The 24026-nt window shown below is 39.2% G+C and overlaps 1 protein-coding gene across 13 annotated transcripts in view; it reads left to right on the forward strand.

Moving 5' to 3' along the window:
• PTPRK (protein tyrosine phosphatase receptor type K) overlaps positions 1-23552 on the forward strand; it is a 430669-nt gene extending 407117 nt beyond the window's left edge. For 7 of the 13 annotated variants that reach the window (XM_067466813.1, XM_060753318.2, XM_060753324.2 and 4 more), the window contains 9 exons: positions 1231-1400; positions 2557-2692; positions 6650-6799; positions 7276-7449; positions 8719-8850; positions 9525-9650; positions 12224-12387; positions 17841-17976; positions 21943-23552. In XM_067466813.1, coding sequence (XP_067322914.1) covers positions 1231-1400; positions 2557-2692; positions 6650-6799; positions 7276-7449; positions 8719-8850; positions 9525-9650; positions 12224-12387; positions 17841-17976; positions 21943-21996 — 1242 coding nt within the window. In that variant the 3' untranslated portion in view covers positions 21997-23552. The remainder of the gene's footprint in view (positions 1-1230; positions 1401-2556; positions 2693-6649; positions 6800-7275; positions 7450-8718; positions 8851-9524; positions 9651-12223; positions 12388-17840; positions 17977-21942) is intronic. The other 6 variants (XM_060753320.2, XM_060753325.2, XM_060753326.2 and 3 more) reach the window with 1 other exon arrangement.
• Positions 23553-24026: the final 474 nt, after the last annotated feature.

Consider the following 24026-nt stretch of genomic DNA (forward strand, 5'->3'; position numbering starts at 1 on the left):
GATGTCTTTGATGTCTGTAATCAGGGGACTGTGATTTGTTTCAACTTCTCTGAAGAGCTAGATATCTGAAACTTGATCTTGGCTTCTTATTGGTGGAGCTCAAAGAAAGATCAGATTTTTCAGATGTCCTCATAGCTATGGAAAAAATTGGATTGAACAAATCTGAAACCTGTGCAGGTTTATTTGGTATACTAGATTTGAACTTTGCAATTACATTTCTTGACATGTGCCCTCCGTATTGAGCACTTTTTTCACCAGTTATATGAACCACACATATAATGGTCCATCAATTAGTTGAACCATTATTCAACTAATTGATGGAAAGTAGCTACACGGTAAGGCTGGATTCAGTGACCTATCTCCAGCACCTCCTTCAAGGTGTGCATCTACCTTTCTTCAGAGGAGGACTTTGTTGAAAGCAGAGGAACAGAGAGCTACAATAACAGCTCCATTCTCACAGCAGGCAATGCAGGATCTTGACATTTCTTGAAGCCCATTTCTATAAAATATATTTTCAACCAGTAAGATACTTTTGACATTGAATACTGGTGAATATTTTTCTTCCATGTATTGGAGTGTTTGTATTTTTAGCAATTGATAATGTATGTTCGTGTATATACCTAGCTCATGTACTATGTATCCCCCCTTTCCCCCACTTTTTATGTAATTGCACTTTTAAAAAAAGTAAATCTGTTTGTGCGTGTCACCTTGTGATGTACAGAGTACTCTGGTATAAAACTGATACGTTGTAATGTAGACATGTCCTTTGTGCAGTATTTCACTTTTGTCTTAACCCTTGAGAGTTGTTTTCCTTAAGAATATTCTCCTTTATATTTACATGCAAGCTAGTCATATTCTGGGTTGCTCAGGAATGTTTTCATAAGTGGTTGTAATTTTATTATACATGCCTTAGTCACATAAATATACAATGTTGGGGTATGATGGGAAAATTGTGGTGCATTCTGTATTGGAATGGGTTTATGAAGGAAGCTGATAAAGATAATCTGACAGATTGTGTTTATAGTCATGCATAAAAATTCAGTGGTAGACAGTCCACTTTAAACAACACTTGTCGCATTTTTGGCTTAGAATACTAACAAAAATGTTTATTGATTATGGCAGTTATTCTTGGCTTAAAATTCAGTATTTAGATTTTAATATATGCCCGCCCACCCCATAACTCATCAAGTGAAAAAATAATCATTTTCTTTTGTTTTTATATTTTGACAGCGAGGTTACAATGAGATCCGTGAAGTTAAACAATTCCACTTTACTGGATGGCCTGATCATGGGGTACCGTACAATGCGACAGGCCTTCTGTCATTTATACGGCGTGTAAAACTATCTAATCCTCCAAGTGCTGGGCCTATTGTTGTGCATTGCAGGTGTGTAGAGAAGAGGTAGATGCACTTTCTATAATTTCTCGATGTGTGCATGAGCTGTAGTCTCTTGTGAAGTGGTCTTGATGTGACATCATTGGTTTGGGGACATAAAAAGGTGAAGGTAGAGTTCTGTCTCACCCTCTGACAGGTGAAGTTTGACAAAACTGTGGTCCAGTAGACAAATTTACCTATATAACCTAAAACTTTAAAATCTTTCTTGTATGTACTGAAATAATTTCCCAACAGCTTTGACACTATCCGTGGTAGCTTCAGATAAAAGAAGCATGATCTAACATCATCTAGGGACTCAGTACTGGCAAAATTTGATTTAGATATTTTAATATCCCCCCCCCCCCCAACACCCCTACATTTTCTCAATTGTTCCTGGAAATGTAGGGGATTAGAAGTATTATTTGACATATCATTCCATCCCTTGTTACAACCACTAAGATTTTCTGGCACCTTACCTTCTGAATGAAGCATCTAAGCATGCACCACCATGTTGTTTCATGTCAATGGTTTCAGGGGGGAAGTACTTTTAACCAGATATCAGTTCCTTCAAAGTCTTTTATCTTTTAGGAAAGATTTTCAAATCCCAATACTGACCTTTTTGTGTAATAGTAAAGGTGACAATCATTTTTTAAACTGCTACTCTCAAAACCAGCTGAGTATCAGTGGTTCTCAGCCTGTGGGTCCCCAGATGTTTTGGCCTACAACTCCCAGTTTACCAGCTGTTAGGATTTCTGGGAGATGAAGGCCAAAAACATCTGGGGACCCCAGGTTGAGAACCACTGGTATAGATTCTCATGTATGTGCAGCCAGAGAATACTTCTACTGGGAACGTTTTTATTTAAAAAAAATGAGATGTCAAAGTTTCACAAGAATATAAGTCTGTCACCAACATTAGTGTTGATCTCTGAAGTTTGAGTACAGCTATAAAGAACAAGAATGGAATTTTAAAATGTGCCAATTTTTGCAGTCATTGTAATGTGTATCCAGCTTGTCCCCGTAGTGGCTTTGCCTGAAAAAGAAATAATTCAGATTCACAAGACAGATTTTACCTGATTTCCACCAGACTCCCTCCTGAAAACTGGACCTTCTTAGGGCTTCTGCTTTTGTCTTCATTGTTACTTGTTGATTTTTATTGAAGTAATGCTCTGTAAATTTATTCCAGTGCTGGAGCAGGACGAACTGGCTGTTACATTGTAATTGACATAATGCTAGACATGGCAGAAAGAGAAGGTGTTGTGGACATCTACAACTGCGTCAAAGCATTACGTTCACGCCGGATCAATATGGTTCAGACAGAGGTATTGTGCCTCATTATTTTGTATCAAATACATTTTGTAACCTAGCCTAGAAATAACACCAAATCTTGGTATACCTGGACAATTCATTAAACCAAAATGAGAGTTTAAAAACTGTTCCCACATAAACTTCAACCCATTCCTAATAGTCTCATCCTCTATATAGAGTGGCAAATTTGCAGGATTTCCATTTCACCCAACCAACTCAGTAGTTAAGAATTGTAGAGAAAGTGGACTGAAGTTTTCTTATTTTCTTTTTGTAATTTCGAGTCTTCCAATATAATGAATTAATTAACTTTATTTATATTCCGCCTTTATTTATATATCTCCCCTGGGGGACTCAGGGCGGATTCCAACAAACAAAAAGGCAAACATTCAGTGCTTCAATAACAATAAGTTCAAATATAATAATCCATAATAACCCCACATAAAAGGCACCTTAAACATAACAACTATAAATTAAATAAAACACAGTCTATCAAAAATTATAACTAACATAAAATGTGAACACAAATCTGAATTAATTTACAAAAGCACCATAAAGGTTCACAGATGTGTGCATTGATTGAATGGTCAATGATGTTAAATGGGCTACTATGGTCTAACAAAGCCCAAATGCATTTTTACTTTCCCATCAGCAATCTGGTAATATTCTCTCTTCATCTAGTCCTCCTCCTCTCCATATGCTTGTGAACAAAGATAGATTTTCAGAGAGACGGGAAGGGGCCAGCTTTATTTCTTTAGGGAGGGAGTTCCAGAGGAGGGGGTGATCATGGAAAAGGTCCTCTCTTTCATTCCCACCGGCCGTACTTGAGATGGGGGTGGGACTAAGAGCAGGGCCGCCTCCTCTGATGATAGATTCAGGATAAAGAAATACTATAACTACCACCACTGCTACCACCAAACTCTTTTAAAATACTGGCCATTTTAACCTAATAAATAAGACACACACAAAAAGGAAAAGAGTGGAAAAGGAAAAGAAATCAAGCACTGGAGTGAACTCTTTTTTCTTTTTCTTTTGGAATCTATTTGCTATGCTTGTACACCGCCTTTCTCAGCCTTATTGGCGACTCAGTGGAAAGGCAAAGCAAACAAATAGCACATATTGGTCTGCTACTTGGCATAAAGTTGACTTCCTGAGGTACAGAGTATAAACTATAACCTAAATTTAATCATCCAAAATTGTATTCATGGCCAGTACTTAATTGTGACACTATTGATATGATCATAACTCCCTTCCCCAACCTATTTTATTTAGCACCAGCTGCATGGGAAAACGAATGTCCCTTCTACCAACAGAGTATGGGCAAATTATATGTTAATCATGTTTGAGGTAGTTGGGCCAAGAGAGGTGATTTTATATTGTAATTGTAGTAGTAAACTACAATTACAATATAAAATCAGATTTAATAGATCTGCCCCATATTCCCCTCGATTTCAATTCCTGCAAAATTTCCCTGTGGTTTTCTTATCTGTCTTCTGTAGGAAAGATCAGTTTTGACCTGGATATTGAAATGCCATTCTTTTCCTTTCTCTTTTCAGCTGTAATTTGCCTCATAAACATTCTAATAAACGAATCCTTCATTAATCCTATAATACATAATTATATTGAATCTAATCTAGTATGAGTGGTCCTTGTTTTGGCAATCTCTGTGATTGTGAAAGACATCTTGTTCCCAATTTTAGAAAATGTATTGACTTTGCACTATTTCCTGCATCCCATTCCACATTCTGCTTGATGGGTCGTAGTATCTCAGGAAGTCTCTATATGTCACAGTGGACTCCGGGTAGATAGGAGCAGCAGGCACATTCCTAGGACAGGGCTTTCTTGCTGTCAGATTTGGTTGGATGCACAACTACAGATAAAATGCATTTATAGTTGAGAAGTCCTTTAATATTCCTATTAATGATAAGATATTTGGAATATATAAGTAGGTACTTTCCAACTGGGATGTCCGATTTAATGCCTTGTACAATGATAATTAGATGAACTACTGCTACATATTGTTAGACAAATTTGCTGCTGTTCATTCTGTAGAATAAAAATCTTTTTCAGTGCATCAGGCACCTATTGTGTAACAACCAGTTTTTGTTGAAAAACTTTGCAGTCCAACTGCAGAAAGACATAAGATTGTGATATAATTTTTTCCTTCACAAGTTGGTTGCCAACACCATCTAGTAAGTCTAGCAACTGAAAATATGATTCATTTCACCCTGATTTTTCTCTTCCCTTACTCCTTATTCTTTAACATCTGCTTTCCAGGACCCAGGCCACACATTATTTTACTAGTGCTAACATAGCAAAACAGCCATTATTTTGCAGGTGCAGTGTAATATGATCATAAAAGACTTATCTAGGCAACAATCCAGTTGGCAAATTCAAAATGCTGGAAAAACATATTCAGCACTGAACTGAGTTTAAAAGCTGCTCCATACCAACAAACTAAAATGCCAGCAAGACAAACATGAGCACCACAATTTCATGCAAGAATTGTTCTCATTTTTCCCCTATATGGAAAATCCTGTCAGCATTATTGCTTTTATTTTATCAGCAATGTACATAAGCATTTGTACAAAAGAACATAACCAAGATGGGCACATTATTGTTCTTCTATGAGGAAACCACATTTACTTAACCAGCCTTGAGTTTTCTATCCAGAATTAATAATAATATATCAAAACCATAATATAAATACTTAGCAGGGAATAGAAGTTGAAAACATTATGGAACACAGCATGCATAGTAGGCTTGGGAGCTGCACTGTTATTGTTGTGTGCCTGCCTTCAAGTTTCTTCTAACCTACAGTGACCCTAAGGCAAATTTATATAACAGTTTATTTTAGCAGTGATTAGTAATGTGTGGTGAGAATGTTTTCTGCTTCCAATTTAGATAGGGTGGACCTTTTCTTGCTTTTGGAGTAAAGCCCTAAATTATGAAGGCTTTTGTTATTATTTTTTTTAAAAAATCTCATCCCGATACAGACACTTCATGAGATGTTGCAGCATGTAAAAAAGGAGTAGTTGAGACAATCTTAGTGATCCATTATGATTTAAATAAAAACAAATATTTGTAATGCATTGGATTTAGCTTAGCTTGCAATTTCTAGGGATCTCTGAAAGTGACACAGGGAAATAGATATTTGTTGTTTTCTGAAATATATCTAATCACAATTTGTTTTCATTATTAACATTCAGTTTTGGGGGGATTAAAACACAGCCAAGGGCCTCGGTGGTGCAGCGGGTTAAATAGCTGAGCTGCTGAACTTGCTGACCGAAAGGTCGGTGGTTTGAATCCAGGGAGTGGGTTGAGCTCCCACTGTTAACCCAGCTTCTGCTAACCTAGCAGTTTGAAAACATGCAAATGTGAGTAGATCAATAGGTAGTACTTTAGTGGGAAGGTGATGGTGCTCCATGCCATATGATCTAGGAGGTGTCTACAGACAGTGCCGGCTCTTTGGCTTAGGAATTGAGATGGGCACCACCCCCCAGAGTTGGACACAACTGGACTTAATGTCAAGGAGAAACCTTTACCTTCACTTTAAACACAGCCATGTTGGTGGGTGAACTTTAGAGTTTCTAATTCTTGATATATGGAGCTATTCATAGCATTTCTCCAGACCTGATTTGTTGTTCTTCTGTTTTGTAGTATCAAAAAGGAATTTGCCCCACAAGACAGGGGAGGGAGGAAAAAGAAACCCCTCCCCTCAAAATACCAAATGTGTATTACACAACCAGCTGATACCTTTGCCACTGAGTATTGCTGGACTATAGATTTGCCATTTCCAGGAAAGCACACTGATTAAATGAATCTCATTTAAGAAATAGTTTGTGATTAAGCAGTATAAAAATGGATTGAGTTAAACTACCTTGAATAGGATTTCCAGCACGAAGGTATATAAAACAGATTTCATTTCTTATAAAAAATGTTGAGAGAATCTTTTTCTGTTTCTTCTTTGGCAGGAGCAGTATATCTTTATTCATGATGCAATTCTGGAAGCCTGCTTATGTGGAGAAACTGCCATCCCTGTATGTGAATTCAAAGCCGCCTATTTTGACATGATTAGAATAGACTCTCAGACAAACTCTTCACATCTGAAAGATGAATTTCAGGTATTTTCAGCATCTCATTTATACAGCAACAACATCTCTGGTTCCAGTTATATATTTCTCCAGTTTATATATCAGATTCATAACCTCTTAGCATTTCATTGTGTTAACCCTAATGCTTCACCTAGATCTTTCATAATGTGCTTAACACTGTCATCTATAAATCTGGAATTCCATTGTGTGATTCTAATTGCTAATTTATTTGAACACCAGTAGCCTCTGGCCTTCAGGAGTGTTTTTTTCCCCTTCAGTTTAAGCATATATAAAAGTTCCCTTGTGAGTCTCTTATTTTCTTCTTTTATATGGGATGCAAACTGAGAACCCATTCAGTGCATGCAGACTAATTTTTTCAGAGTTGAACTTAACATATTTTTTCCTCATGGCTCTCAGTAGCCTCACTATTCAATATTACGTAGTGCCCAGATGAATCTATGTAAAATATACACTAGATCATAATAAAAACTGCCTCTTCCTTCCAGACCCTGAATTCTGTGACTCCTCGGCTTCAGGCTGAAGACTGCAGTATAGCATGTTTGCCAAGGAACCATGACAAGAATCGCTTTATGGATATGTTACCACCAGACAGATGTCTGCCTTTCTTAATTACTATTGATGGCGAAAGCAGCAATTATATCAATGCTGCCCTTATGGACGTAAGAGGGTTTTTTTTTCTTTTTGTCGATGTAATGTGCCCTATAAGTATGCAAAATGAGATGTAACATTTTTTCTTGTGACTTGACAAAAATAAAATGAATACAGTGTAAAATGCTCTTTACGTTCAAAAGAGGGGGTAGTTCTCACACTGCTGTAGCTTCAGTTTCTCAGTGCTACTTTTGCCACCTGCCTTGAAAGAATCTTACACTTTAAAAATCCTTTACTCTTTAAGTTAATACTCCCCTTGGCCATTTTAAACTTTGCTAAGCTTTTTATGTTATAGCTGCAATCATTCTTTTCTGTACTTATTTCCACCCCAAAAAGACGTTTTCTTTTAACTGCTGATCAGACAAACCCTTTTCAATTAAGGGTTTATGTTTCAGATACATTTGAGAAAGAGCGATTTAGCAGATCAAGTGTCCTTTTATAGGCAAGCTTTGGCGGTTGAGCTGGATGATAGTCTCTCGCAGACTGCAGTGGTTTCCACGGTTTCCTGGCAAGTAGTATAGATGTAGAGCTCCACTTACATGATCTCTCCGTTATCCAGACAGAGATCCACCAGGAGGTTCCCCTGTACTTTCTGCAATTGTTTTCTCTGAAGGGGACTCCAATTAGAGGTTGCAATCTGTCATCTTTCTTCTCCAGAAGTGGAATTTAGTCTTTTTTGAAAATGTATGAATGGAAATTCTAGTACGAGACTTTCTATGTTAATGTGCAGCCACTTCTACCTATTTGCCTTTTACTAATAAATACAGTCCTACGAGAAATAAAGGATACATAAATTCAGTTTCATATATTGCATAGTTCCTACATGTATTTTCAGCATGCATAAAATGTAATTTTCTATTCTATTCTCAGTCAATGAAAGAAAAAGAGTGTAATTCTCTAGAATGTGCATTGTATACCTTTTTGCCCATAGAATGTAGTGGCCAGTATATGTGTAAGTTTTGTAGTGGCCAATTAAAGTGACAAACTTAACCTGGCATGTGTCTTTTAGAGATTCATTGGCAAAGAGTGAAATGATTGAGTGTACTTTTTCCATTTCTGAGTAGGGCTTAATTTTTTTTTAAATGCTAATTTTTCAGTTAAGTCTGAGAAGTGTCATTCCTTTACTGTTTGCTCCTTTCTGCTAGTAACTGAGAACAACATGCTTACGGGAAGAGTTAGGTTATGGGAAGAGTGCTGTGAAGTTGTCTGATATTCATGCAACACAATTTTGTTTCTGACTGCTATTATCTTATTTTGTTTGCACATTTTATTAAATGCAGAGCTACAGGCAACCTGCTGCCTTCATTGTCACACAGCATCCTTTGCCAAATACTGTGAAAGATTTTTGGAGACTGGTATATGACTATGGGTGTACCTCTCTTGTGATGTTAAATGAAATTGATTTATCACAGGTAAGCACCTAATGTCTGAGGGTTGTGCAAAATTCATTAAAATGGTTGTGCTCTCGTCTATATTAACTGAAAGACAGTTAATATAGACAAGAGCACAAAATGAGGAGATCATGTGAATAGATGTTCCCAAGTGTAAAAGAAAATATGTGTATCAGGGTGAAGAAAACACTAGATTTTTTTTTCAAATGATACTTGGAAGGTATTTTGATTTAATTTTAATTTACAGTATTTTATTACCTGTTTGATCAACTTAAACATCTAAACAAGCAAAAAATAAAGAGTTTTTAAAAGTGTATCAGTTACAAGCTCATGAGAAATGGATGCTTTTAGGAAGGGTACTTTAAAAGCAACTTCTTAAGTTCTGCTCCCAAATATGTGGGTTTCCTTTGAAGTTGTAAAACCACTTTCTATATCATCAATAGAATACAATACTGATCAAATAAATTAGATAGCGTTTAAACCTATGTACTGAGCTCCATCATTTTAATCAGAGCATGCCCTTGTAGTTGGTCTCACTTTTCATATATTAAGCTTCATTCCTCCTCATACAAACACCTCCAAATTTCTACCAAGTTAGTTAAGCAAATGAAAAGCATCTTAATTATAGCTATAATTGAATTGTACAATTTCTCTGTTGTTGTAATAGTTTAACATTAATTTTTAATATGATATAGGGATGTCCACAGTATTGGCCTGAAGAAGGAATGCTGAGATATGGTCCTATTCAGGTGGAATGCATGTCGTGCTCAATGGATTGTGATGTAATAAACAGAATCTTCAGGATATGCAATTTAACAAGGGTAAGCAATATGGTTATGACTGACAGGAGAATCCCATTTATGGAGCTTCTATTGGATTTTGGAGTTTAAAATTATTATTTTTTGCTGGGTAAGGTTAGAAAAACAAAACAGGTTAAAGGTTTTCATAGCAAGCTGGAAACATAATAGCTTCAGTGTGTTTGGCAGATGAGGTTTTTTTGTTGACTCAGTCTGTTCTAAACAGGGAATTTTACAAGGAGCCCAAATTGTCATTGTGTTCCTTTGAGGAGCAAATGACAGAATAGCTACACAGTTTTTTTAATGCTGTGATCTACTATTATGGTAGTATACTTACTTTTATTTATTTATTTATTTATTATTTGAACTTATATGCCGCCACTCCCCTGGGGCTCGGAGCGGCTTACAAGAATAGCTAAAATCTAACAAAATTTAAAAGCAATCTAAAACAATTTAAAAACAGCAATATCAAACATTAAAAGCCTGTCGAAACAGGTATGTCTTACATGCCCTGCGGAAAGCTGGCAAGTCCCGCAAGGCACGGACTTCAGGTGGCAGAGTATTCCAGAGTGATGGTGCCACTGCTGTGAAGGCTCTGCATCTCGTTGCTGTTAGACGCAAGGTCTTGACACTGGGGACTTCCAATAGATCTTGGTCCTCAGAACGGAGGGATCTCTGGGGTTGGTAGGCAGTGAGGCGGTCCCTCAGATACATCGGCCCCAGACCATGCAAGGCCTTAAAGGTGAGTACCATCACTTTGAAAGTGATCCGGTGCTCAATTGGTAACCAATGCAGCTGTAGTAAGGTTGGTGTTATGTGGCATCTCATTGGAATTCCCGCAAGAAGCCAAACAGCTGCATTTTGTACCAACTTGAGCTTCTGGATCACCGACAGAGGAAGGCCAATGTAGAGGGCGTGACAGTAGTCCAGTCTTGAGATGACTGTGGCCTGGATCACCGTAGCTAGGTCATCCCTGGACAGGTAGGGGGCCAGCCGTCTAGCCTGCCGCAGATGAAAGAAGGCGGTTCTGCTAACAGCGGAGACCTGGGCCTCCATCGTCAGCAGAGGGTCCAAAAGGACTCCCAGACTCTTTACCAATGATGACGGGCGTAGCGCCTCGCCATCCAGGGTAGGCAGCTGGATGTCCCCACTGCCCGGTCGATCCAGCCATAGGATCTCCATCTTTGCTGGATTCACCCTCAACCTGCTGGCACGCAACCATCCAGTAATGGCCTCGAGGCACTGATGGAAACAATCGGGTTCAGAGTCCGGTCGGCCTTCCATCTTCAGCACCAGCTGAGTGTCATCGGCGTACTGATAACACTCAAGCCCAAAACCTCGAACCAGCTGAGCAAGTGGTCGCATATAGATGTTAAATAACAGAGGGGAGAGAATGACCCCCTGAGGAACCCCACAAGATAGAGGGGACCTCTCAGAGACCAGGCCTCCCCTCTCCACTTGCTGTCCACGGTTGTGAAGAAAGGAGGACAGCCAGTTTAAAGCTGTCCCCCTGACTCCAGCAACAGCAAGGCACTGGGTCAAAAGATTATAGTGTAGTGTTGACCGAAAGGTTGCAGGTTCGAATCTGGGGAGTGGCGTGAACTTCCGCTGTCAGTCCCAGCTTCTGCCAACCTAGCAGTTCTAAAACATGCTAATGTGAGTAGATCAATAGGTACCGCTCTGGTGGGAAGGTAACGACGCTCCATGCAGTCATGCCGGCCACATGACCTTGGAGATGTCTATGGGACCTTGGAGGTGTCTATGGACAATGCCAGCTCTTCAGCTTAGAAATGGAGATGAGCAGCAACCCCCAGAGTCAGACACGACTGAACTTAATGTCAGGTAAAAACTTTTACCTTTACCTTAATGTTGTGTAAAAGGCATTCTGGGGCTCAAACAGAGGTACTCTTGTCACAGTTACTGGCATGTTTGCACCACTGCTATGATGGACAATTATTTTTATGTTCACCCCATTTCTAGTGATTTCATTCAGTTAAATGAGTGCAAACAATCCTTTGGGGGTATTTTAAAATAAAGATTATTTTCAGTCATTTCAATCTGCATCAAGCTACCGATACAAAATTTAGGTGACTCTCAAATAATTTATCCATCTCTGTCTGCCACCCATATTCCAGTGGCAAAACGAATATTAAATGATTGCAAGTCCAAAGTAACTGCTCTCCTTCCGGTTTTCTATGTTATTGTCTTTATTTGCTATACATAATTTGACATTGAGTAAAATGGGTAGATTCTCAATTTCACTGCATAGAGAGACAATTCTCTGTGACCTTTGTCTAATCTAAGATTTTTCTCATCAAATATTGCCTAATCTTTCTATTTATCCCCCAACTCAATTCAAACGTTTTTAGAATAGATCTTTGTTATTGTGCCCTATAACAAAACCTCCTTCTCCACATTTAGTTTGTGTTTTGATTAAGAGCTTGATTAAGTAGAAAGCTTTATTTTTATGTCTTATAAATGGGTCTTAATAAACCTCTGATCTTGCTGTTATTTTTTTTTCTTTCAATATAAAAGATAGTGAAAGAGAAAAATATATGGCTACTTTTTTATTTTTAACATTAAATTATTTTCAACAGCCTCAGGAAGGTTATTTGATGGTACAGCAATTTCAATATCTAGGATGGGTGTCTCACAGAGATGTGCCAGGCTCCAAACGGTCATTCTTGAAGTTAATTCTTCAGGTTGAAAAATGGCAAGAAGAATGTGAAGAAGGGGAAGGGAGAACAATAATTCACTGTCTGTAAGTATCATGTAGTTTTTCACACTCCATACTGTCTATTGCCTGTAATGGAAATGTGTGTTTGGGGCTTTTTTATTTAAATATTTCCAAATTTTCATGTATCAGAAGATTTCCAGGTAAGGTACAGAAAATGAAATGATTTTAGAGCAATCTAATAGAAACTAAGGTATGTAATACCTTATACTAAGTGGAACCCACAGTCATGTGTGTTTTCTGAAAAATGTTGGATTGAATTCCTCCCTGCCCAATGCCCAGGGCTTCTTAAACTTTTCCACTCAGGACCCCCTTCTACCAGAGAAATTTTAATGTAGATGATAGATAGATAGATAGACAGAGAGAGAGAGAGAGAGTATAAAAAGCAATTTTTACAGATAAAAATCTGCTTTTGCAAGGCTTGCTAAACAGGGTGATGTTTTTTCTTTTTATGAAGCACAGCTTAAGCATCTTCTGCAGAGTCCACTGTAAATACTGCACAATAGATACATGTAAATATCTAAAACAGCCACTGGGTGATGTTCAGAGTACACCTTTAACAAACAAACAAAAAGGATTTTCAGTGAAACCCTATGAGTACAAATAACACTATAGATTTCAGGTTGGGACCCACAGTTTAAGAAGCAGTGCTCTAAATAGACTGCTGTCTATCTTGTGTGTCCCAGGTTTTAAATGTTTACATCATTTGTTTAAATTTAAAATACCAAAACCTTTTGACACACTTATCTTTACACATTCAACAAACTGCATGTGATGCATTGTTGTTGATGTTATTTTATGCTGTTTATGATGCTGTTTTTATAAATGTACTAGCTTGGGGACCCGGCGTTGCCCGTGTTATTAGAGAAAGTGGGTAATGGCGGTTCTGTATGCCAAGTTTGGTCTTTATTGGTCTTTGGATAATGGCAGCATTATTTTCAGGAAGTGAGTGAAGGTACTTGAAGTCCCATCATCCATGGGCCATCCTCCTACAAACAGCAGCAGGATATAGAGTGGGTCATGGGGGCTCTGTGTGCCAAGTTAGGTCTTTATCAGTCATTAGATGAGGGTGGCAGTGGTGTCAGTAAGTGAGTGAAGGTATTGCAAGTCCCATCATCCAAAGTCCATCCCCTTTCAAATTGCAGCAGGATGTAGAGTGGATCATGGGGGCTCTGTGTGCCAAGTGTGGTCTTGATTGGTCATTAGAAGAGGGTTGCAGCAATCTTTGGAAGGGAGTGGAGGTACTTGAAGTCCCATCATCCATGGTCTGTCCTCCTCCAAACTGCAGCAGGATGTAGAGTGGGTCATTGGAGCTCCATGTGGCAAGTTTAGTCTTGATTAGTCATTGGCGAGGGTCTCAGTGGTCTCAGGAAGTGAGCAAAGGTACTGCAAGTCCCATCATCCATTTCCAAATTTTTCCAAACAACACCAGGATGTAAAGTGGGTCATGAGAGGTCTATGTGCCAAGTTTGGTGTTGATCCGTCATTGGATGAGGTTTGCAGAGGTCTCAGAATGTGAGTGAAGGTACTGGAAGTTCCATCAATCCATGGTTCACCCTTCTCCAAAACTGCAGCAGGATGTAGAGTGGGTCATGGGGGCTCTGTGTGCCAACTTTGGTCTTGATTGGTCATTAGATGAGTTTTGCAGCAGTCTTGGGGAGTGGAGGTACTTGAAGTCCCATCATCCATGGTCTGTCGTCCTCCAAACTGCTCCAGGATGTAGAGTGGGTCATTGAAGCTCCATGTGCCAAGTTTAGTCTTGATGAGTCATTGGCGAGGGTCTCAGTGGTCTCGGGAAGTGAGTGAAGTGACTGCGAGTCCCATCATCCATTGTCAAATTCTTCCAAACCGCACCAGAATGTAGAGTGAGTTATGCAGGCTCTCTGTGTAAATTGTGGTCCTGATCCATCCTCGTTGGCAGTTGTAATGGTCTTAGGAAGGGAGTGCAGGTATTGCAAGTCCCATCGTCCATGGTGCATCCTCCTTCAAACTGCACCTGGATGTAGTGTGCGTCATGGAGACTCAGTGTGCCAAGTTTGGTATTTATTGGTAATTGGATGAGGGTTGCAGTGGTATGAAGAATTGAGCAATGGTACTGCAAGTCCCATAATCCACGGTCCATCCCCATCCAAACCACACCAGGACGTAAAGTGGGTCATGAGAGGTCTATGTGCGAAGTTTGGTCCTGATCAGTCATTGGATAAGGTTAACAGCGGTCTCAGAATGTGAGTGGTGGTACTGCAAGTCCCATCATCCATGGTTCATACTCCTCCAAACTGCAGTAGGATGTAGGGTGGGTGATGGGGGCTCTGTGTGCCTATTTCAGTCTGTATTGGTAGTGTTCTGACCCAGCCCCCGGCCTTTCCTTTCCTCTCTTTGTCATCTCGGAATGTTGGATTTGAGGCTGGCCAATCAGAGACCATATGCAAATTTCCTTCTGTCATGCCCCGTTTCTGCTATGAACCCTCTTCTCCACCAGGGGCTCCTATTGAAGCTGGCCAATCAGAGACCATATGCAAATAGCACCACAGCGGCAGCCAATCAGAACGCTGGCACATACACCTTCCGCCCTCCGCACCTCTGTCCTTCCCATACAAACACTCTTCTTTATTATATACTAGCTTGGGGACCCGGCGTTGCCCGGATTATTAGAGAAAGTGGGTAATGGCGGTTCTGTATGCCAAGTTTGGTCTTTATTGGTCATTGGATAATGGCTGCATTGTTTTCAGGAAGTGAGTGAAGGAACTTGAAGTCCCATCATCCATGGTCCACCCTCCTCCAAACAGCAGCAGGATATAGAGTGGGTCATGGGGGCTCTGTGTGCCAAATTTGGTCTTTATCAGTCATTGGATGAGGGTCGCACTGGTTTCAGTAAGTGAGTGAAGGTACTGCAAGTCCCATCATCAATCTCCCAATTTTTCCAAACGACACAAGGACATAAAGTGGGTCATGAGAGGTCTATGTGCCAAGTTTGGTCAGTCATTGGATGAGGTTCGCAGAGGTCTCAGAATGTGAGTGAAGGTACTGAAAGTCCCATCATCCATGGTCAACCCTCCTCCAAAACTGCAGCAATATGTAGAGTAAGTCATGGGGGCTCTGTGTGCCAAGTTTGGTTTTGATTGGTCATTAGATGAGGGTTGCAGCAGTTTTGGGGAGTGGAGGTACTTGAAGTCCCATCATCCATGGTCCATCCTCCTCGAAAGTGCACCAGGATGTAGAGTGGGTTATGGGGGCTTTGTGTGCCAATTTGGCCTTGATTGGTCATTGGATGAGGGTCGCAGTGGTTTCAGTAAGTGAGTAAAGATACTGCAAATCCCATCATCCATGGTCCATCCCCCTTAGAACTGCATCAGGATGTAGAGTGGGCCATGAGTACTTTGTGTGCTAAGTTTGGGCCTGGTCTGTGATTTGTAAGGGCTACAATGTTCTGTGGGAAGTGAATTGGGTGAAGGTACTGCAAATCCCATCATTAGTGGCCCATCCTGCCCTGAACTGCACTGGAAGTCCCATCATCCATCGTCCATCCTTCTCCAAACAGGATCAGGATGTAGAGTAGGTCAAGGTGGCTCTGTGTGCCAAGTTTGGTCTTGATCGGACATTAGTAAGGGTTGCAGCAGTCTTGGGAAGGGAGTGGAGGTACTTGAAGTCCCATCATCCATGGTCTGTCCTCCTCGAAAGTGCACCAGGATGTAGAGTGGGTCATGGGGACTCTGTGTGCCAAGTTTGGTCTTGATCAGTCATTGGCGAGGGTCTCAGTGGTCTCAGGAAGTGAGTGAAGTGACTGCAAGTCCCATCATCCATAGTCAAATTCTTCCAAACCGCACCAGGATGTAGAGTGGGTCATGCGGGCTCTCTGTGTAAATTGTGGTCCTGATCCATCATTGTTGGCAGTTGTATTGGTTTTAGGAAGGGAATGCAGGTATTGCAAGTCCCATCATCCATGGTGCATCCTCCTCCAAACCGCACCAGGATGTAGAGTGCGTCATGGAGACTCAGTATGCCAAGTTTGGTCTTTATCGGTAATTGGATGAGGGTTGCAGTGGTCTCAAGAAGTGAGCAAAGGTACTGCAAGTCCCATTATCCATGGTCCATCCCCGGCCAAACCACACCAGGACGTAAAGTGGGTCATGAGAGGTCTATGTGCCAAGTTTGGTCCTGATCAGTCATTGGATGAGGTTAACAGCGGTCTCAGAATGTTCATCCTCCTCCAAACTACAGTAGGATGGTTCATCCTCCTCCAAACTACAGTAGGATGTCGAGTGGGTCTTGCAGGCTCTGTGTGCCAAGTCTGGTCTGTATTGGTAATTGTCTGACTTAGCGCCCTCTGGCCTTTTCCTTTCCTCTCTTTGTCATCTCGGAATCTTGGAATTGAGGCTGGCCAATCAGAGACCATATGCAAATTTCCTTCTCATGTCCCCGTTTCTGCCATGAACTCTTTTCTCCACCAGGGGCTCCTATTGAAGCTGGCCAATCAGAGACCATATGCAAATAGCACCACTGGGGCAGCCAATCAGAATGTTGGAACTTTCAGGCTGGCCAATCAAAACGCTGGCACATACTCCTCCCGTCGCACCACCACACTTTTGTCCGCCGCATACAAACTTTCACCTTTATTATATACATAGATATAGATTGTGTGATGCTTTTATGTTTTAATCTATGTTTTTTCTTCAACCTCTATAACCACAGGGGGGTATGTTCTAAGATACCTGAAATTGTGTGTAATAGTGAACTATGTATTTTGACTATCCTTGGGCCAGAAGCATACCATATAATAACACTGAGGGGTATAGAGTGGCCCACAAATACATCTGTGAGGAATATTTTTTGAAGCGTGGCCAAGTGAAACCTTGGGTATAGAATCCATGGATAAGGGGTCAATCTGTATTTTCAAAAGAACTCTTGTTTTTGCTTTCAGTGGGGAACCTCAAGTTCTACTTCCAATCCTTAGAAAATTACTTGCATTATTTATTTCCATTTGGATAGAGGCAAATCTGTCTAAGAACTACTGGCACTATACTATCTACCACTCGATCGGTTTACCAGCTGTTAGGATTTATTGGAGTTGAAGACCAAAACATCTGGGGACAAGTTGAGAACCACTACCCTAGATGATTTGTGCTGTCGTGATTATTTTTAAGAAATAGCTTTTTTTTTTTGCAAAAAAAAAAAAAAAGAACTGGAAAGATTTTTAAATTATTAAATCAAGATAGCAATAGTTCGATTTTTCAAGTTGAGCCTATGAAATACTGAGCTCCTTGAAGTAAGACTAATGGCATCACTTCAGAATGATTACCTTATCATGCAAACTTTCTTACTTTGCATATGGATTTTATTATTTGTTTGAAATGTTATCATATTGTTTATTTAAAATATGTGTTGTTGCTACATGGATTTATATAAAATGAATACATGTAATTATATGTATGTATATAAACCTTTCCTTTTCTTAAAAATATTTTTTTTAATTTTGTGATCAGGAATGGCGGTGGACGAAGTGGAATGTTCTGTGCCATAGGTATTGTAATAGAAATGCTGAAAAGGCAAAACGTCATTGATGTTTTCCATGCAGTAAAGACTTTACGAAACAGTAAGCCAAATATGGTAGAAACACCGGTAAGTTTATGCATTTGGGGATTTCTTAAAACACAGAAGTTGCATAGAATGGTGTATTTTCCTATAGTTAAAGCTAACTATAAGATACAAAATGCATTAAGATAATATAAGGGGCCTTTGGTATTCACTGGAGTGTGTTTCTAGGACTCCCCCAAGGATGTCAAAATCTGAATATTGAAGTCTCAATATAGTAAAATGGCAAAATCCAGTTTTTGCTTAAACAAATTTTATTTGAATATTTTCAAGCCATGGATAGTTGAATTTGTGGATAGAGTGTTAACTGTGTGCACAAAAATATATACCCATAAATTACAGTCCCATACCTTTTCCCATTCACTGAATGCCTGCCGAAATGCCAAACCTTTTTTCATCTTTGACAAATTCCTGGTCATTGACAACACTCTCACTATTTCCCCTCTTCGTTCAATTTGATTCATGGTATACAATATCAAGAAGTCTCTTTTTGCTGTCAGAAGTTCCATGATCTGAGAAAGAAAAGGTATCTCCTAAGGCAGTTTACAGAGAGCAGAGCAACAAACTTCATCCAATCTTCTCTTAGCAAGTTGAGGTCCTTTCTCTCCAGGAAACATAGCTGCTGTACAGCCTAAGTGCACTGAATTCCTAAATCCTGCTGTAGATAATTCTGTGGAGTTTAAGATTTGTCAGAACTTTTAGATATCTGTGCTTACTGATAGCAACAGTGGACTATATTTGACACATGGTTTGTACATTCTCATTTTCACACCATGGAACATAGTTTAAACTCCATTGTTTACAGTCAGCCCTCCATATCCATGGATTCTGCATCCACAGATTAAACTGCTCATGGCTTGAAAATATTCCTCTCCAAAAAAAGAAAATCATTCTGTCGGCTCTAGCTTGCGGGTACATGAATGAAGCCTCTTAGCAGGATGGTAACACATCCAGGCGCCCCCTGGGCATTGTCTCTGTAGACCGCCAATTCTCTCACTCCATAAGCGACTTGCAGTATGTTGTCAAGACGCTTCTGACAATATATTTTTAAAAGGTCTCTCTGGCAGCAGGATTTTTCCCCCCCAGAGTCTCAAAAAGCAAAATGGTAAGAGGGAGCAAGAGAAAGTTGTGGTGTCAATAAGAGTAAAAGAATATTAGGAAAGAAAGCTCCACATACTAACAGATGATCACTTTATTTGTTTCTGCCACTAACAAAGTTGGCATTCGTAAGGGGCTACACTAAAAATACATATATAATTCCATGAATAAGAGCAAAGATAATGTGGGAATAAGCATGAATATATGTGGAGAAAAGAAAACAGTTGATACTGAGAGTGAGGATAGTGGTGAATAGTAGTATTACTAGTGGCAAGCAACTATGGAAGTTACAGACTGACAACATCAGATGGTCATATGTTTTCTCCACCTTTGGGTTAGAGAAAGTAGAGAAGAGAAATGCTATCTTTTTTCTTTTAAATATTTTAAATTTAAAAATAAACTTTTCTCTTTGATTGCTGTAAGTTTTTTGGGCTGTATGGCCATGTTCCAGAAGCATTCTCTCCTGATGTTTCACCTGCATCTATAGCAGGCATCCTCAGAGGTTGTGAGGTCTCACAGCCTCTGAGGATGCCTGCCATAGATGCAAGTGAAATGTCAGGAGAGAATGCTTCTGGAACATGACCGTACAGCCCAAAAACTTACAGCAATCCAGTGATTCTGGCCATGAAAGCCTTTGACAACAGACTTTTCTCTTCTTTACTCCCTACCTTTTAATTGCTTGCAAATCTTACATACAGGTTTTGGGGTTTTCAAATCATAAAATTTAAGCATTAGATAAAGTTTTTGTTGAGTTCCAGGAGTTTATATGTCAAAGTTACATTTGCTAGTTTACTTCCTTTTGCACTTTAAAGCATTTTAGAATAAATATTTTGTCATGAGGAAACATTTTCTCTAGAAATGTAGTGTGTATGGATTTCTAATAATGCCACTTTATTCTTCAGCCCCCCCCCCCCCCCAATAAATAAATGAAGAAGTATTTTGCTCTCCCACTGAAGTTGCTAAAAACTGTGTCATTCATTTTGTGGGTGAACTGTCTTAACCTCACGCACTTAGCAGCTGTTAAGCCGGGTGAGGGAACAAGCCAAGAACAACCAATGTAGCATTGTTACCTGCCCTACATTCAGCAAGATGATCAGATAACAAAGATGAAGGGAACAATAACACTTTTCAGAAAGCTTCTCCTACTTCCTGTGAACAGTTGTGCAGTGTTGGTTTCTAGGCTTGGGGGAAGGGAGAGATGGGTACCTTGTTTCTCATTGAAGAAGCTAAATGTTTAAACATACTGAGGCTCGGAATCTGCCCTCCCCTCCCCAATTTTGGACAGCTGGTCCTGAGTTTTTTGTTTTTTTAAAAAAACAGAGATCTTAAAAAAAAAACTTCCCAGTCATGCTAGAAATGCACATCCCTGGTTACCAATTCACCGAGATACAAATTCCTACCTTATTTGCTCTTTTAGAATTTAATGCTGAGGGATAAAGTTGACTTTATAGAGTTTATTTTGTTGAATACCAAAGGATCTGATCTCTTGCTTTAACATTAAGGTATTCAACTTTGTTAACTATACAGTACAGTACCACAGATGGAACAATGTACTTATCACAATATTTTTCATTTTTTAACTGATGGAGTAGCAAAACAATAAGAAAATAGCAACAATTAGTAGCAACTACGATGTAGAATTAGTGCAACTATGATGTTGAATTAATGCAATTTGACCCCACTTTAAGTGTCATGGCTCAATTCTATGGAAATATGGGATCTGTAGCTTGGTGAGGTACCAGCCCTCTTTGGCAGAGAAGACTAAAGAGTTTATAAAGCAACAACTCCCATGATTCCATAGTGAGCCGTGGCAATTAAAGTGTTGTCGATGAAACCTAGAATTCTCTACCATTGTTGTTATGTAACTCTGTGTCCTGGCTCAACTGTATCAAATTCCAATTTACCAGGCAGTATCTGCTAGGTTGATATGGCTCTGTTCCCTGCTGAACAGGAAGTAGCTGAAGTTTGCATTCCTCCCATAAATGATCTCTTATGCCACAGCCAAAACAGGGACCCTATAGTAATTCCCCCTCTCACTCAAGATCACCCACCTGAAAGCAGATGGGTATGTCAGCCTGGTGCTCCCTGTTCGACATGGAACAGACTCCTGAGTAGCAACTCACTAGCAAATGAGGACTGGGGAACTTTCATGGTCTACATGTTTTCTACAGCAGGATCACCTACGAATGTGTGATTCTAGGTCAGGTGTCCCCAAACTCAGGCCCTCCATGGTCATTTACCCAGCCCCTGCCCTAAATTTTAGATTTAGGGTAGCCCTAAATCTAAAATAAGCTGAAGGCACACAACAACAACAATCCTAATTAACTTGGCAATCTTATCAGCCAAAAGCAGGCCCACACTTTCCATTGAAATACCGGTAAGTTTATGTTGGTTGAAATTGTTCTTCATTTTAAATATTGTATTTTTCTTTCAGTTTTTATGTACTATAAATAAGATACGTGCAACCTGCATATGAATTTGTTCTTATTTTTTCAACCAATAGTCCTGCTCATCCTGCCCCCCCCCCCCCCCCCAGCAGTTCAAAGAACCATGAACCATGAACTAGGTCATCTATTTGTACCAGCCCTAGTTAATTTTGGCCCATACCGTTAGGTTCTATTGCAGTGATTCTCAGCCTGTGGGTCCCCAGGTGTTTTGACCTACAACTCCTAGAAATCCAGCCAGCTTACGAGCTGTTAGAATTTCTGGGAGTTGAAGGCCAAAACATCTGGGAACCCACAGGTTGAGAACCACTGCTCTGTTGGATTGAGAGATTTCAAACCATTGGTAACAATATATGTATTTCAAAGTATTACAAAATAAACAAATGAGGAGAGCCAGCAACAAATCTTAGTATTCTTCTCAATTTTCTATCTATGTGTTTTTCTTTAACAGGAGCAATATCGTTTCTGCTATGATGTCGCACTGGAGTATCTTGAATCATCTTAGTGGGAAAGGATGGATTCAATCAAGAGAACCAAATAATATGAAATTTCATGAACGGCATTTTGCCATCAGCTCTGCAACCTGTGAAGAATGAATTTAGTGAAGGGGAGAGTTAATTTTTAAATGCAAAAGTATTTTTCTTAATAAATGGTGTATCTTAATTATATATATAAATATATAAATAAAAAACTGTTTCTATGCCTGTATACAATATGAACATATAGTGCCACAAATAAAAAGAAGGGCAAAGGCAGAGTGTGTCTGCTGTTGAAGGTAGGACTTTTCAGTGTTTGTATTTTCAGCTGTCTCTTGGTTACACTAGAGCCCCCATCTGTTGCATGTATCTATTTCAACATTTTATTTCCCCTTTTCTCCATACTTTGATAAATGGTTAACAGTGAAACAACTGTGCAGATTGATCGTCTCTGTACGTTCCATGTGTTGCAAGGGAAAAAAAAGTTATATATACATTTATATATATGGTATGTATGATAACTGCTTTATTTTTTTTAATGTGCAATTATGGCCTGATCAAAGTTCTTTATAAAGAAATTTACACATAAGCCAAAGACTCAAGTGTACATATGTCTATATGATGAAGAAAGCACATTGTATTTATTGTTTACTGACATTCCTTTTCTGATGGATAAATGAAACCATTTTTCTCAAACATTTTTGTTGCTACTGAAATCAAGTGTAAATGATTTTTGTAGATTATTTTTTGTATGCTTTTGTGTAAGAAGAATGGGGTTGGAGGGTGGGGAGACTTTTTATGTGTAGGCCAGAAAACACTGACATAATTATTCTTGTTGTGTACATGATAATGAATTGAATCAACCTAAATTACTTGGTTACAGGAGACCAAACTTAAAACCATTTTTCTCAAAGTGTACAGATCTTTTCCAGTTTATTAATATAAATCGAATAGGAACTGCACACATCTATGCTTATGACTTGCACAATTGCGGGAGAAACTTCATTATTTTTTTAAAGAAACGGATTAACAATAAATGCTTGAGACATAAAGCAGACAAAATAACAAGCAAGGCTTGGTTAGAAGAATATTCCAAGTAAACAATCATTTTTTGTTAATGTATTCAGGTTGCAGGTGCAATCCTAGGCAGCCATAGCATGGGCAAGGATGCATGCAGCCCTCTCTCTCCCTTCAAACTCCATACTTAAAGGTTCTTCAGCCATCACCTGGGAGCCCGTTTTGTCTTTTAAAACTTCCTCCCAAATTCATCCAAGTCATTTGGTGCTGTGAAAACTGTTCGGTCACCTCCAGCATGCATACATGCCCTACGAAATGGTTGTCTAGGCTTATGGCAATGGAAGCTTTGTGTTTTGACAAAGCCAAAATGGATTGAATCAATTCCATAGTTAAGCTATAGCTTTAGTCTCATTTTACGTTGCTCTTCATATGCACATTCATAAGCCTGGGCATATTTTCTTAATGATGAAATATTTGTGTCTTGTTGATTTTTTTGATCAAGAGTTAATGACAAGGTGCTTATAAATACCCATGTAAAGCAAGAGTGAATTAAAAAAGTTTTATAAAACATTAGTTTCTTCTTATTTTCTTTTCAACTACATTGCTGGGTTTTTTTAAATTGAAAGCACTATGCCATAAGATCGTGACTCACAATGCTGTCCTGAAGGTTTATTGATCCAAAAAAAAAAACCCTCTTCCCTCTCACTACCTACTTGAAGTTTCTAGAGTTATAAATGAAGATATTTTTAACACACTATGATTTTAAACACCTAGACACTGTGTACACTAGTGTTTGTTTCATTTGCTTCTATGCGCAAGATTTACTCATCCTTTATATGTCATGCAAAAATTGCATGTGACATGCAACATATGATACACACACACACACATATACCAGACAGAATGATGTCTCTCAATTTTTATCACATACTAGCTTGGGTACCCGGCGGTGCCCAGGTTATTTAAAAAGGGCCTTGTTTGTTTTAGGGTGTTAAGTAACATCATTTAATTAATTAATAACACTATTTATTAAAAAAGCCAG

Source organism: Anolis sagrei, chromosome 1 (genome assembly GCF_037176765.1).
Source record: "Anolis sagrei isolate rAnoSag1 chromosome 1, rAnoSag1.mat, whole genome shotgun sequence".
NCBI classification, from domain to species: domain Eukaryota; kingdom Metazoa; phylum Chordata; class Lepidosauria; order Squamata; family Dactyloidae; genus Anolis; species Anolis sagrei.